The following is a 15,967-nucleotide window of genomic DNA, read 5'->3' as shown; positions in this document are numbered from 1 at the left end:
TGTGATAGAGACTGTATGACCTACAAAGATAGAAATATATACTAACTGGGTTCTTAAGAAAAGTTTTGCCAACTCTTGGCTTAAAACATAATGACTAAATATTAGTCAACATAAATGCAGTTAGATGGGATATAAATAATGAACAGCTCCAGAAAAATAAAAGATTTTTTCAATTATGATCTCTTCTCAGGAATCTAAAAATGCTTAAAGTATTAGTGTAAGGTTAAAAGGTGGGGGAGGGTGTTGCGTGTCACTGATACTGAGAACTCCCATGTTCGCTTTGGAATTCATCACCTTCTTAGACAATGCATAGGGGAAAAGCTGTCAAATTAATCTAAATTCAGGCCTGACTCTGGTGAATTCCATACCTGGCTTTTAAAAAAAGGGTCTTCTGACACTCAGTCTTTTATCATAACTCAGGATGAACACATCTGAAAGTCACGTCTGGCAGACTTTCGCCACTTGTGCAAACTTACAGATCAGCATCATTTTCTAGGATCTCAGGAACACGAATACTCTGTTGAATACCTATTCATTTATGATTTATTTACAATACAAATTCTATCGGAATATCCTCTCTCAACTACAATATAGAAGATTACATGTTTTCGATGTTTTACATTTTCTTTCTTCAGCATAGCCATTAAATGCTGCAAGTGTGGTTCACTCACTATTTTGTAAGTGTCCTGGGTTGGCTCAGAAAGGGCAGCTTTGTGTATCGACTTACCTCATACTCATAGCATCAGGGGAAGAGAGATTTAGAAAATGCAACTATAGAACAGGACAATGGGGAAAGAGTGATTCTGAACAAGAAATAGGTAAGTTTAAAAAAAAAAACCAAAAAACAAAGACCTAGTCCCACCTAGTGAGCTGCCTTGCTTTAGAAATTTTGATGAAACACTAGTTGAGAAAATTTCGTGGGGCAGTTTTTTTTATATCACAATCAACCACTTGTTCGATATTTTCTAAGAGCAGCCTTATTTAGATTTTAAACTTGTACCACCAGACACCTGTGTATACTGAAGGCGCTTCCACCAGGTTCTATGCATGCCCTGCTATGGCGGCCTCAGAAGGTGCCTCCCTTTGACTTACTCATGCATTTGTACATCTACTGTATGAGACTGTTCTCCTGTCGTATAAAACAGCAGTGTTAGTAGTTAGGGTTAGTTTTTATCTTATCTTATTTCATTCAAAATGGATGTGAAACTTACTGGCATACCTAGGCTGCAGCCCCATGCAAGCAAGCAAAAAGCAAAATATCGAAAATGGAAGATAAAGATAAACTGGCTAGCAGGCAGCTAAACTCACCCTTTTGTACAGCCTATGGTCCACCAGGGGGCTTCAGACAGTAAAACAATACCAAACAGCTATTAGCATATGAGTGTCATAACAGAACTTTATCAATAGCTTTATTTTAACAAAAAAGAATATAAAGTGGCTCCTTTTTGGGGCGAGGGGGAGAAAAGAGTGGTGGTGGGGTGTGTGAAATGAGCAGGTAAAAAATTCATTAACTTCTCTTTAAGTATAAAAATGTTGGGGTCATATAACTTAGCAAAATCCTTAAGAAACAGGACATTTCGTATCGATTCCTGAAGCCACTATCTACCTACCTTTTGAGGGGGTGTCATAGATTTTAATGCCTCTAAGAGACAATAAACATGACACTATTTTCTTAAGATGATATTAAATAACACAGACTGGAAATAGGGTTACACACATCCTAGGGAAAATATGATTTTAAAGCAAACTTTTGGGAAAAGATTTGGACAGATGCTCAGGATTTCTTCAAATTCCTTAACTGAATATTTAGGAATGGGAAATGAATGCTTATACCGCCAGTAGGCAAAGGTTATTAAAATTTGCCTGCACATTTTTCAACATCTGAACTATAAAAGGGCAAGTAAGGGAAGCTGCCCACAGTGGTCTTTATTTCATTCCAAATAACGAACAGAAATTCAAAGCCCATAATCTGATGTTCTCTTCAAACCTTCTTGTTAGCATTCTTATGAGGTTTTTCCTAGTTAAAATATGAACCCAAGAAAGGAAAAATCTTCATGGAATTCTTCTCTATTGAGTTTACAAAAAAAAAAAACAAAAAAAACCCATTGCCATCAAGTCTCATAGTGACCCTATAGGACAGAGCAGAATTGCCCCATGGGGTTTCCAAGGCTGTAACCTTTATGGAAGCAGACTGCCACATCTTTCTCCCAAGGAGCAGCTGGTAGGTTCGAACCACCAACCTTTTGGTTAGCAGCCAAGCACTTAACCCCTGCACCACCAGGACTCATAAGTGGTTTACAAAAGTAACTCTAAAACGAGTAATTCTTTGTTCAGCTGACTTTGGGAGGGAGCCTTTTATGCCTTTGTTCTGTTTAAGTATCTTACCCTCTCAACTCACCCAGTGTAAACTCAGGGCACCGCTTTGGCAAAAAAAGAGTGAGTGTGGGACTTCATGCCATTTTGCTCAAAATCATTGCTATATGTATGTATAGCATGTGAAACTTTGTATATGTCAGACTTTGATGATAAGACTAGAAGAAATTAGGAAAAAAGTATCAGAGAATTTAATGTGTGAACACTCCAGTTTGTATGAAGTGGCCTAAAGAACCACGTTAATATTTTTAAAAATAAAATCTGTCTGGAGAGTATTAGCCACAACCTCATGAAAGAAGAGGTGCCCATGTGCTTCTGCTCAAAGGAGTTCACGTCTATACATAGTTCTGGTGCTGAAGAGTCTTCTCATTGTGCAGGTAGGAAGAAAAGGGAAAAAAGGAGCCTGAGTGTACATACCAACTGAAGGGAAAGCGCCTATATAAGCCCTTGAGATTTTTACCAAATGGAGAAAATCAGCTACTCTTTGGTTGTAAGTATGTTAAAACCAAAAAACCTGTGGCCAGCGAGTCAATTCCAATTCATAGCAACCCCACAGGACAGAGTAGAACTGCTCCATAAGGTTTCCAAGGAGCCACAGGTGGATTTGAACCACCGACCTTTTGGTTAGCAGCTGAACACTTAATCACTGTGCCACCAGGGCTCCATAAGTATGCTAATGCTAGGTAAAAGGTATGATTGATAAAGAAGACAGACTAGCTTTTGGTAAGGCTTGTAGAATTAACTGCATTACTTCATTGCCATACCCCATGTTTTGATATGTAATTCCTAACAGGACTTCCTATTTTAGAGTACTGGTAATGGTGTCTCATTTGTTAGCAATCATGGTGGGAAAGTCCCCCAATTACTGCATGGTAGAGAGCAAATGGGCTGCTGAGGATTATGGTCAGTGTCCCTTAGCTTCTTTCTCAGCATTCTAGCTGGAGAATGCCAGCTCTATCCTAAAGGAATGCTTTTCTTAAAGTTTTCATAATTGTTATTGTAGTGGCTGTGCATGTTTACTTCTACAATCATATAAATAAACTCTTTTGTGGATTTAAGCAGAGGCAAAAGTAAGCAGTTAAACCCTAGTAAGTCTCAAAATATTTTCAAAGTTAGCAACCAGAGAGTTTTAGGAGCAAGACAAGCTCAAGTAAAATGCAACGTCTGAGGAATGAAACTGCATGCGAACATTAGGGCTTTGGGTATGCTTAAATAGGAGGAGGAAATGTGACATTAAAGAGCCTGCTTCCAAGTTTGCTTCTACAGACTGCACTGCTCCTGATGCTGCAAAACCACCAAACCACCAGGAAAGTCATCTAAACACAGCGCAGATGGCCACTGTCACAGATGTCACACTGGAATATTAACCGAAGTAAAGAAAACAAAACAATTCTCACCAGGCCCCCCAAAATCAAAGAACCTAATCTTCATAAAGAAAGCTCCAGATTAATTAGGAGACACTACTCCAGCTTAGCTCCATGAGAAGACATTGTATCTCTGTGGAATGCCTGAGTTCCAGGAGCCCAGCTCCTTCTCACTGAAAATTCCCTATGATTGCAGATGTCCTTCTTCTCCTGCATAATTTTATTTCAATAACTATTTTCTTCTGTCCCTCATCAGACTAGCTGTAGATGATAATCGGCACGCTAGCTATTATATATCCAGCAGAGGGCGCCAGCTATTCAAGTGGAAATTCTATGACGGAAATCCTGGATACAATGAATTCATGGTTTTCTTTCCTTCCCTTGAGAACAGAAACTCGGTTTATTTTTCTGTTTGGATACACATCAGCATAGTAGGGCTCAGGGGGAAGACTATATTGCAATATGGCATATAAACAATAGACTAAAGAGAAACTTGGAATGAAAAGCTAGTCCAACTAAGTTGTCCATACACCCAAATGAATTCAGAAAAACACTGGCAGGAATCTCCACTGTTCAACATAGACAGCACAGTCTGAAACAGTCACCATAGCCACAATAGCAGGAATTTAGTCCCTACTTAAAAAGTGCTATTATCCTATTGTGATTTGGGACGCTTACCCGGGTTGGTTGCTGGGGGGCATTAGCTATAAAAAAAAGAAAAAATTAGCTATACTCGGGTATTAATGACTGGTTAGGAAGATGAGCGCTCTTTTTATCATTCTTGATGAGCAAAACGTATAGATGAGGATGAATGTACCTGTGGCGACAGCGGCGTAGAAACCTCATTATTTTTCGAGCAGCTTGGTCCTGCTTTTTGGTTAGCAAACTGCTCCTGAAAAAGTCAGAGGGTTATTGTCACAAGAAGGGTTCCGTGAAGCCTAACACACACAAGATGAAAACAGGTCAGCGCTGAGAGAACTCTTAATACAACAGTTCACCGGGGCAAATCCGACAGCACAAGCACGGGCTGCTTTTCTAGGACTACGTCAGGGCTCCTCTGGGAGAGGAGGAAGGAGGCAGCCTGTAAGCAAGCGCTTTTACCTAGTTCCACGGGAGACAATATAAAGACAGGAAATAAGATGTCACTTAAACATCCCTTCATTATTCCTTATAAGCTCATTTCCTTGAAAATGGCATTAGGCAGGTTTTCTTAGCTTAGAAATCCTTTCTCCTGAGTTTGATGCTCTCTTTGGGGGTATTATTTTGTAAATTTCTTTTGTCAATGTCTTTCACTTGACTAAAAGCTTTCATTAAACCAAAACCAAACCAAACCCAGTGCCATCGAGTCAATTCCGACTCATAGCCAACTCATAGCGACCCTGTAGGACAGGGTAGAACTGTCCCATAGACTTTCCAAGGAGCACCTGGCAGATTCGAACTGCCAACCCTTTGATTAGCAGCCGTAGCACTTAATCACTATGCCACCAGGGTTTCCTAAAAGCTTTCATTACAAACCAAAACCAAACCAAACCCACTGCTGTTGAGTCAATTCCAACTCATAGTGACCCTTAGGATCTCTAAAAAGCAACAGCTTTCACCCTGATTAGTCTTCCAGGAGCCCTGGTGACGCAGCGGTTAAGCACTCAGCTGCTAACCAAAAGGTCACAGGTTGGAACCCACCAGCCGCTCTGTGGGAGAAAGATGTGGCAGTCTGCTTCCACAAAGATTTATGGCCTCGGAAAGCCTATGGGGCAGCTTTACTGAGTTGGAATCGATTCGACAGCAATGGGTTTTTCCGTTTGTTTTTTTCAAGTTATTCTTCCAAGGTCTTAGATGTGATCACTCTGTAATTCGGACTAGTCTAATTAGAAGGTGGAAACCCTGGTGGTGTAGTGGTTAAGTGCTACAGCTGCTAACCAAAGGGACGGCAGCTCGAATCCGCTAGGCACTCCTTGGAAACTCTATGGGGCAGTCCTACTCTGTCCTATAGGGTCGCTAGGAGTCGGAATCAGCTTGACGGAGCTGGGTTTTTTTTGTTTTGTTTTGTTTAATTAGAAGGTTTTTTTTGTTTTGTTTTGTTTAATTAGAAGGTCACCTTTTTTCGTCCTGCCAAATTCTGATATATGTTGAAATTAGGTGAAGATACCAAAATAATTACGGGGAGGGGGCGGTAGAGGGAGAAGGAGCTAAACAGAGAAAAACAGACTGGTAAAAAAAATAGACAGGCATAACTATACAAAGTCACAATACCTAGAATGGTCTGAAAAAGGTTATTAATAAGTGCCAAACACTTTAGGCCCCACAAAGACCCTAATGCTAGCTGCTAGCACAGGACAATTTTTTCAGCTAAAACAGAGTTCTTTTCCCTATACGGCTTTACCTCCATGCCACCGTCCCAGCCCACCTGAGTCTCTGCTGTACAATCACGGCCGTCCGGCGAGCCTGCCGTCCTTTGCCGCATTTCTTATAGCTCCGGTAAAACTTCTGGATCAGCACGGCAGCTCGTCGGCTCTGCTGGAACTTTTTCTGCTCATGGTAGCTTCGGAACTTGCTCTGGATAAGGATGGCAGCCTGTGTCATCTTTTTATAAAGTGCATACTGCAGGGGAAACAAGAATAAACAGAACAGTAACAAGAGGAGCCACACAAGTTTGTGTGTCCTTTGGGCTTATGGACCAGGAAGAGTGACTACTTCTTCCCCTTTATTATCATATTCTCTATTTGGGGTTTAAGTCACTAAAGGGGCAAAATAGGAATCCTTTCACCTACCTTTCCAAAATGCAAAATAATATTTTAAGGGTCACCTTCAGACAACGCATTGTTTTAAATGTACCTTTTGCCCAGATATCAAAATATTTTGCTGTAATTACCCTCCTTGCAAAAATGATTTCAAAAAGCAGTAAGCTTAGACATTTACAAATCTTAAGGTCATATACAGGGAGTAAAATTTTAAATGTTCAAGGTTAATATTTATGAACCAATTCTGAAACAATTTTACTTGACCTTTTTTATGCCTCCCCACTCCCATCATATATAAATCTACTTAGTCGGCATCTGATTTCTATCATTCCATATGACAAATTTCTGACTGAGTTAAAAGGTCCCAAATACAAGGGTTATCATGAAACGCTGACACCTTAAAACTATCTTAACCTGCAAGAAATGAACACTCGTAAAACCGACACAGCGGTGAAGCAAGGCTGTCACAGAGCCAAGGACTAGTCGCTCAGGAGCCAATACCAGCAGCCCTCTACCCAGCCTGCTGCAGAGCTGTAAAAGGGGGATTGAGGGAGCAGGAGAATGAGTTCTCTTCAATACCAGTCTCCAGGCACTAAAAATACAGAGCTCTCTGTATTTTAAAAATGCTGTGTTCAAATTTCTATGAAATAGAATATGACTCTGGGGGCAAGAAGTCACAGTGAAGCCCTTTTCCTACAAGAAGGCGACTTACCATTGTAAGGAAAAGTATTCCTCAGAAAATCTCTGTGCCTAAGGACATGTCCCGATGTATGAGGTGGTAAAATGACGGAAGGAAAATGACTTCACAGAATGTCCAAGAAACAGGACAATTTTGAGAGGATCTGCTTTAGTTTTATCTCACCCGCTCTTCATTTTCATTTGTAAAAAAGTCTTTTAAGACAAGATCGCTACATCCTACAGGGTCTCTGTGATTTTCATTGTCTTGGCCTCTACAAACCACATACTCAGAACCCACTGGGCCACAGTGAACATGTAGCTAAAAAGGTCAATTTACTGCCTGACTCACTGGGCCAATAGGAACAGGCTAACACGATGGATTCTTTAGATTGCCACTAGCCAAGAAATGTCCAAGTATTATTAGGGACAAAACACACTCCAAATGAATAACTAGGTGGCCCCCAGAGAACAGGTACACCCGGTTTTGAGTCTAGCAAAGGGAGTATGTCTATTTCATGAACGTGCCATCTTAACGGCTCTTCTTTGGGTTGGTAATGGGTGTGAAGTTTGTGACTCTGGTGGAATGGTTTGTGAGAAGACTTGGGTTTATCATTACCTTCAAGGCTATCCATGTCAGCTTGGGGGAGAAACAGAAAATACAAGATTAATGTTAGATTGCTGAATATAATTAAAAACCAGAACCAATAAAACTCCCAACCAAAAAAAAAAAAAAAAGAAAAGAAAGGCAACCTGGCTCTATTCTCTAAAAAAATAATGTCTCCCATCTTCTTAGTTGTAGATGATACTTCTTTGGGAGGGGTTTAACGGAAAAAAAAAAAAAAAGACCCCTCATATTTTGGAATAAATACCTGTCGTAGTAACACTTTAAACTGCAATGTTGCACATCATTAATGCGAAGCCTACTTATCAAACAGAAACCAGTACAGTTCCCTGTTGTAGAGCTATTGTACTGTGGTGTCAGCGTTTACACAATAAACCTTCATTCTCTGGGATTATGATCTCAACTGGCTATACGCCTGAAGCTTTTCCCTAATTAACAAGACTTAACACTAGAGAAACCTAAGAAAATGGCAACCCCTATCACAGAACAAAGCAAGACATAGATCATAACAAGAGAACACAATCCCAAATTTCCATGTGCACTCAACTGCTAACCAAGAGGTTGATAGTTTGAGTCCACCCAGAGGTACCTCGGAAGAAAGGCTTAGCGATCTACTTCAAAAAAAATCGGCTATTAAAAACCCTATGGAGCACAGTTCTACTCTGATAAACACGGGTCGCCGTGAGTCGGAACTGACTCTACGGCAACTGGTTTTTTATTATACACCTTAGCATTTATTCTTCCTTAAATAAAAATTAAAATCTATGTAAAGCACAACTCAAAAAAAGATACTATAATCTACTGGCAGTACTGAACTTTAACACATGAACAAGTCAAAACTCAATTAGGGGAGTTTTTGCTTAGGAGAGGCGTCCTTGAGTGGTACAGTAGGTTAAGCGCTCAGCTACTAACTAAAAGGTTGGCAGTTCAAACCCACCCAGAGGGACCTAGGAAGAAAAGGCCTGGAGATCTACTTCCAAAAGGTCACAGTCTTGAAAACACTATAGAGTGTAGTTGTACTCTGCACACATGGGGTCGCCAAGAGTCAGAACTGACTTAATAGCACCTGGTTTAGTTTGTTTTGGTTTTGGTTTGCTTAGTGGACATGAGTTTATGTTAATGGTGGTGGAATAACTTAGAAAAGGATAGTGATAATGATTGTACAATATGAAGGATGTTATCGATGTCTGTGAACTTCACATGTAGAAATTGTTGACTTGACCAAAGTTTTGGTGTGTGTATTTTCACCACAATAATAATTAAAAAAAAAAAAACCCTATTTGGCAATCTTTTACATTGTATAACCACCTCAACAATTACAAAGGTCTAATTTTTTAATATTTAGTTAATTTCTCTGAGCCTCAGCTTCTTCATCTATAAATTGGAAATAAAACTGTTTACTTCAAATAATTGTAAAGAGTAAATGAGACGATGTACCTACAAGCTCTAGTACATACTGATAGTTCAACAAACGTTAGTTCTTTTTTTCCTTTTTTAATGGTAATTATATAACCCTACGGGTTATTTTGGAAAACAGTCATCCTGCATGACAGAGCACTCAGATACTCTCAAAACTTTTAACTAAGGAATACAGAAGTCGTTTAAGACGTTCCAAGCTTCCTAAGATTTTCGAAGATTTTTATAAGCCTTCGTTTAAAAATAGGTTAAGTCGATGCTGAAAGGAAAAAATGGCCAAAGATCATATAATTCAATGTTAAAGGGAGTAGCCAGCATATACCATCTCCAGTCACTCTATCAAACTCCCTGGAGTTCTGTAATTACTACAGAATTTACAGGTAAAAATAATGGAACATAGATCCTCACTTTAAACACAAACAACTTCCTTCGTATCAGACTATAATCTCAGGGAGGTGATAATAACTAAAAAGCCAAATATTTGAACAAAAATTATTTTGTGGCATCAGTTTAGTGAAGATGGTTTGTTTGCATTTCTCCAGAACACTTCCCTCTGGCTTTTAATCAATGCAATTCAAATTTAAGTCTTGGTAATTAAGTAGTGGATGTAGTGCTCTTCTGCCAAAGTACACACCAGAATCCTAGTGCCCTGGCGCAGTCTGGGCAGAGCAGTTGCCTATTGTGACATGGAACTGCAGTTTACCTGTTTGTATTTCCTGTAACAACGCTGAATGACAGCAGCAGCTACTTCTTGCTGTTCCCGCAAGGGTCTGCCCTGGAGGGGGAGGTGAGAGGGACAAAAGCAATAATGATTTTAATATAAGAAACGTCAATATTCCTAAAACTTACAGAACTCATTACTCATTGAATTCAACTTTCTCAGAACTGAGAGCCCAGTTCACCAAAATACTTTGATAATTAGTTATAAATATAAATTAGGAAAAATGAATTTATAGGTTAAATCTCCAACCAGTCTTCCTTCTAAATAAAACCATGGCACTTGGGTGGTAGGAGGGCTAAAAACACTCAATTTAAAAGTACTTAACAAATTAGGTATTGTACAACTTGTCCTTATAAACTGCCAGATCTCAACTGTCTTTCTTAAGATAAATCCCGCCTACATTTGACTAATGGCTTTTTGAGAGGTCATGCACCCCTTTGAGAATCTGAAGAAGGCAATCAACCCTCACCCCACCAAAAATGCACATACAGAAGCTTTACCACGTAATTTTAGAGGTTCACGGGCTGCCTGAAGTCTGTCCAGAGGCCTCCAGTTAGAAACTCCTACTTTAGGTCAAAGATTCATTGTGGCAGCAGTGTCAATTTACTTTACATTAACTAAATATCCATTATCATTACCAACAGTAAATAAACCCAGATGGTGGCAACCATCATACTGCTGGTTAGTTCTATTTTACTAAAGCTTCTGAAAAGTATTAATCACTTCATGTGACAGAACTAAAGGTCCTGTAAGTTCAGAGAAAAAAAAAAAAAAGAAATGGTATATGATTCCAACTTCATCGATCACCCCTGATCTCAAAAGTGTCACAACATCAAGACTCTATTTTACCTTGTATTTCCGGAAAGCTGTCTGGACAAGCCTGGCAGCTTCATAGAGTTCTCTCTGTTCATGATCAGACAGAGTTAGCTGAGCAAACTCATTCTCTACCTTCTCGCTGGTAGACGCACTCAGGAATTCAGACCAATCTGCTGCTGAGGGAAGGCTAGGTTTCTCGAAAGCTATTTCACTGACTGGAGAGCCTACAGGGCTCAAGCTGGTATTAGAAGAAGGGGTTAAGGGCTCGTTATACGCACTTCTGAAACAAGAGGAGAAACAGAAGTGATAGATTGATGATTGATTTGCAAAATCCCCTGCATATTAACTAAAGACAGATGGTATCCACCAGAAGCCACTGTGGACTATTACTAAGAATATGCCTTCATTCAGTCAGGTAAGTAGCTAAACATACTCACTACTTTGTCCTTCAATTAAGTCACTTAAGTTCATACTAAGTACTTACCTATGATGAGTTGACAACCAATCTACTCCAACTCATGGTGACCCCATGTGTGTCAGAGTAGAACTGCACCCCACAGGGTTTTCAGTGGCTGGTTTTTCAGAAGTAGATCCCCTGACCTTTCTTCCAACGTGCCTCTGGGTGGACTTCAACTTCCAACCATTCAGTTAGAAACTGAGCACATTAACCGTCTGCACCACCCAGGGACTCCATTATGGGTTTATTACTATGCTAAATACTAAACCCACTAAGTACACTATCCTGCCCTCATGAAATTTCAATTAAAATGGGGGAATAAAACAGAACTATATATTATCTTACATGCTTTGATAAAAAAAAAAAAAAAGCTTTGATATGGGGAGAAAAATCACTGATGAGCTCATTGATGAGCTGAGCTTTGAAAGGTGAATGGGATAAGTCCTAATGCTTTCTTTTCCCTCCTTAATAAAGTCTCATGTCATACAGCATTAATCAAATACATTCAGTCTCCCATCCCTCCATTTAAACCTGGGAATTTATTCTAGGTGGTGACCCATGGAATTTTACTGACCTGATCTGGACAGCATTTGGCAGGTGATCCACATCAGCTAGGTAAGTGGCCAGCCAGCTCATTGTGCTGCTAATAGCAGCAGTATCTGTTCTTTCCAATGCTGAGGATTCCACGGGCACAAAATTCTCCTGCTTAATTCGTTCAGGTGTAGCTTCAATAATGTGTTCTGCCAAGGTCATCATGTTCACCTGGAATCAGAAGTTGACTGAACACTTAGGTTCGAAGGGAACCTTAGAAATTATCCAGTCCTCTTTACGCACCCACATCTCAATCCAATTTACTAAAACATCATTTTAAGGTTATTCCCCAACTCACCTGAATATGCAGAGCTCCTGAGATCTGTTATTTCCAAATCCTTTACTCAAGTCTTGAAGTACTTCTGGCTTGTGCCTAGTCTCTACTCTCAGCTAGGATCAACCGATTAATGATATTAAGACTGGGTAGTCCTATAGTAAGTTGTAATATTAATGTGGTGACACTATTAGTGGCCTAGCCAATACAAAATCCCCCCTTTTCCTTGCCTAGAGAACAAACAAATCTGTCTTGGAAGAAGTACAACCAAAATGCTCCTTATAAGCAAGGATGGCAAGACTACGTATTACATGCTTTGGACATGTCAGGAGAGATCAGTCCCTGGAGAAGGACATCATGCTTGGTAATGTAGAGGGTCAGTGAAAACGAGGAAGATGCTCAATGAGATGGATTGACACAGTGGCTGCAAAAATGGGCTCAAGCATAACAATAATTGTGGGCATGGCACAGGACCAGGCAGTGTTTCGTTCTATTGTACATAGGGTCACTATGAGTTGGAACTGACTTGACCGCACCTAAACAACAATAACAGAAAACTCCAGTTTTATAAAGAGTAGCAATGTGCTGAACCCCGGAAGACAGATCATGATTGAGCTAAGGCCAATCATGATAATACTCTTCTTGATTTCCCACCCCCATGGGAGCAGCAGTCAAGAAATCAAAATACTTATTGCATTGGGCAAATCTGCTCCAAAAGACCTCTTTCAAGTGTTAAAAAGCAAAGATGTCACTTTAAAGACTGAGGTACGCCCAACCCAAGCCATGGTATTTTCATTTGCCTCATACACGTCCAAAAGCTGGACAATAAATAAGGAAGACCAAGAAGAATTGACGCCTTTGAATTATGGTGTTATTGAAGAATACTGAGTATACCATGGACTACCAGAAGAACGAACAAATCTGTTTTGGAAGAAGTACGGACAGAAAGTCTCCTTAGAAGGGAAGATGGTGAGACTTTGTCTTATACACTTTGGTCATGCTATCAGCAGGGACCAGTCCCTGGAGAAGGATATCATATATGGTAAAGACGAGGGTCAGCAAGAAAGAGGCAAACTCTTGATGAGATGGATTAACACAGCGGCTGCAACAATGGGCTCAAACATAGCAATGACTGTGAGGATGGTGTGATGGAGTGGTATTTTGTTTTGTTGTACTTGGGTTTGTTAGGAGTTGGAATCGACTTGACAGCATCTAACAAAAACATGCAGCTAAGGGGACATGTAACCCTCCTTTGAGTGTCTGATTTTCATCATGTTTGGAGATTTACTATTACACATTTATATTTATGGAGCCCTGGTGGTGCAGTGGTTAAGAACTATGACTGCTAACCACCAAAAGGTGGGCAGTTTGAATCCATCAACTGCTCCTTGGAAACCCTATGGGGCTGGTTCTACTCTGTCTTATGGGGTCGCTGTGAGTCAGAATCGACTTGACGGCAACAAATTTGGGTTTTGGTAGCTTATATTTATAAATATGGTTCTAGATTGTTTAGTATTGGTATCTGGTATTGGTTCCATCAGGAATTGTCAAAAACAGGTTTGGCAAACCATTACCAGGCCAAATCCAGCCTGTTCTTGTAAATATAGATAGTCCCTGACCTACGATGCATTCCAGTTACGAAAAATAGCACTTACAACCATCCGTTGTTTTTTGTTTTTTTACGTCTTATCATTAGTAATATGTACTACATACAATGTTGCAGCGCGTAACTTGCTGATGTTATCATGCTCAAGTCAACCCCCAAAGACAAAGATCAGATTTATAAAGATATTGATAATAAAATGCAGTAATAATGAAAACTAAAAAAAAGTTAAGGTGCTTGACTTATGTCAGAACTGACTCACAACGGAGTCATCAGAACAGACCCCTGTCAAGTTGAGGGCTACCTGTAAAGTTTTATTGGAACACAATCACGCTCATTCATTCAATATTGTCTAAGGCTGGTTTCCGGCTGCAACGGCAGACTGAGTAGTCATGATTCTCATCCTGTGCTCAACAGCAGAGGGCTGGCAGGAAGAGTCCCCTGGGATGCAATGAACAGCAGTATTGCAGCCCTCAGACCTCTCCTAGGATATGCTGGCCACTATATGAGACCTCTTACTCTAGTTTCCCCTACTCTGGCTAAGCAAGCAGGTGTCAATTTGGCAGGATGAGGGAGTAAGTACATTCCTGGTGGCACTGGGCAAAGAGCTGAGCTGGCAAGCAGGCCTCTTCCAAGCTGCAGTGTTTGGTGGTGCAGGTGACTTGGCACTCTCCTCCATGCCCTTCCCTCTCCCTGCATCACTTCTATAAGCATGGGTACCCTGCTGAATTCCCAGGGGGGGTAAAGTTGTTCCTTTTACGTTTGTTTTCGGTTTTAACAATGTTGAAAAGAGAGTTAAACCCATGTTCTTAGGTTGTGCTTTTGGTCTGACCCTATGTAGTATATTGTAATTAATGGAATTTACTTAATAGCCCAAACTCAGGTTTACATCGTACATAGTCTCTCGATCAGTAACGAGTTTAATGCCCTAAAAGGATTCTGGATTTTCTAGATTTAATACAACCCCCCGCCCCCAAAACAAAGACCCATTGCCATCAAGTTGATGCTGACTCACGGCAACCTTATAGAATAGAGTAGAACTGCCCATATACAGCTTCCAAGGAGTGGCTGGTGGATTCAAACTGTCGACCTTCTGGTTAACAGCTGAGCTCTTAACCACTGCGCCACCAGGGCTCCAAGATTTAATATTAGGGCAGTCAATTATTAGCTTTAAGGATATTTCACTGTACCTTATGAGAACCTGACACCACAGGTGCCCTTTACAATAACTACACGATCACTACTCCAACCAAAGTCACTTAGATAATAAAAATTATACCCATAGGCTTCCTGTTCCAGTTAATCCAGGGCCTTGACTCTATAATAATTAATCATTAAAACAGTGAAATCACTTGCTCTGGATGCAAGAAGGAGAGAGGAAGCTGGTATGAAGAGGGAAGGCTTTGCTGAGACCTGGGCCACTGGTATTTAGGCTCTATTCACAGCGCTTGTTTCGATGAGTGAAAATGCAGTCCCAAGTAGAAAGGCGCTCCAACATTCTTATACACGAGGCCAGGCTTCCAACTCTTCACTGGCGAGAGGATTATGACTGTTGAAATTGACTGTAAAGCTCAAAGAAGCTAAGCCACACCAGCGTCTGCAGTCTTACCTGTATGTCATCCATGGGTTGTGAGCACTCTTCGTTTTCTGCACTATCACGGTAGGACCCCATTTCTGTATTCACCACCTCTCTGTTAGCCATCATCAGGACACTCATTGGTTCCCGTGGACGCACCTGTGAAGGTGCTGCATCCTTTCCTACACTGGTCCCCTTCGGATTTCCAGTCACCTGTACTGTAGACACACCAATGTAAAGATCTTTGGAATTCCACTTTACTACAGGCTGAGATCCAGAGGCTTGGAATCCTGCAGTCTCTGGAGTGGGAGGGGAGAATTCCCGGCTGTAGTCCCTCACTCCTTCACTGGGGCTGATTGTCTCAGGGACAGACTGCTTAGAACTAGGGCTCTGCTTCCTGATATTTGGCTGTTCCAGACTCAGTGCAGTGGAAAGCAGCTTCTCCTGCCTTGCCTGGAAGTACTCAGGGTTCAATTTATGCTTTTTGGGAGCTGGATAATCTTTGTGGCTCTCACTGCTGTAGTAATTAGAGGGTTCAGACCGAGGTCTTCTCAGCTCTGAAAAGTACAGTAGAAAGGATAGTCAGGACAAGCGATAAAATTAGGAATCCTAAAGAATTAACACTTTCTCTATGCCTGAGGGACACAAAGCGCAAAGCCGGAACTCAAGACGCATCCCTACTATTTAAATATTCCCCAGCAGCATATATTGTATTCAGATAATCCTCCTCCCAAAAAA

At 40.7% G+C, this 15,967-nt stretch overlaps 1 protein-coding gene across 1 annotated transcript in view; it reads right to left on the bottom strand.

The window, feature by feature from the left end:
* Positions 1 to 878: 878 nt before the first annotated feature.
* The window catches only part of CAMTA1 (calmodulin binding transcription activator 1), a 1,094,671-nt gene continuing 1,079,582 nt past the window's right edge, over positions 879 to 15,967 (bottom strand). The window contains exons 16-23 of the mRNA XM_064281181.1: positions 15,263 to 15,786; positions 11,760 to 11,947; positions 10,762 to 11,008; positions 9,895 to 9,966; positions 7,770 to 7,790; positions 6,142 to 6,335; positions 4,555 to 4,629; positions 879 to 1,339 (exon numbers count right to left, since the gene is read on the bottom strand). Coding sequence (XP_064137251.1) covers positions 1,288 to 1,339; positions 4,555 to 4,629; positions 6,142 to 6,335; positions 7,770 to 7,790; positions 9,895 to 9,966; positions 10,762 to 11,008; positions 11,760 to 11,947; positions 15,263 to 15,786 — 1,373 coding nt within the window. The 3' untranslated portion in view covers positions 879 to 1,287. The remainder of the gene's footprint in view (positions 1,340 to 4,554; positions 4,630 to 6,141; positions 6,336 to 7,769; positions 7,791 to 9,894; positions 9,967 to 10,761; positions 11,009 to 11,759; positions 11,948 to 15,262; positions 15,787 to 15,967) is intronic.

The sequence above is a fragment of the Loxodonta africana genome, chromosome 3, assembly GCF_030014295.1.
Source record: "Loxodonta africana isolate mLoxAfr1 chromosome 3, mLoxAfr1.hap2, whole genome shotgun sequence".
Lineage (NCBI taxonomy): Eukaryota > Metazoa > Chordata > Mammalia > Proboscidea > Elephantidae > Loxodonta > Loxodonta africana.
The sequence above is the reverse complement of the archived record's forward strand: the minus strand, read 5'-3'. Positions and strand labels throughout refer to the sequence as shown.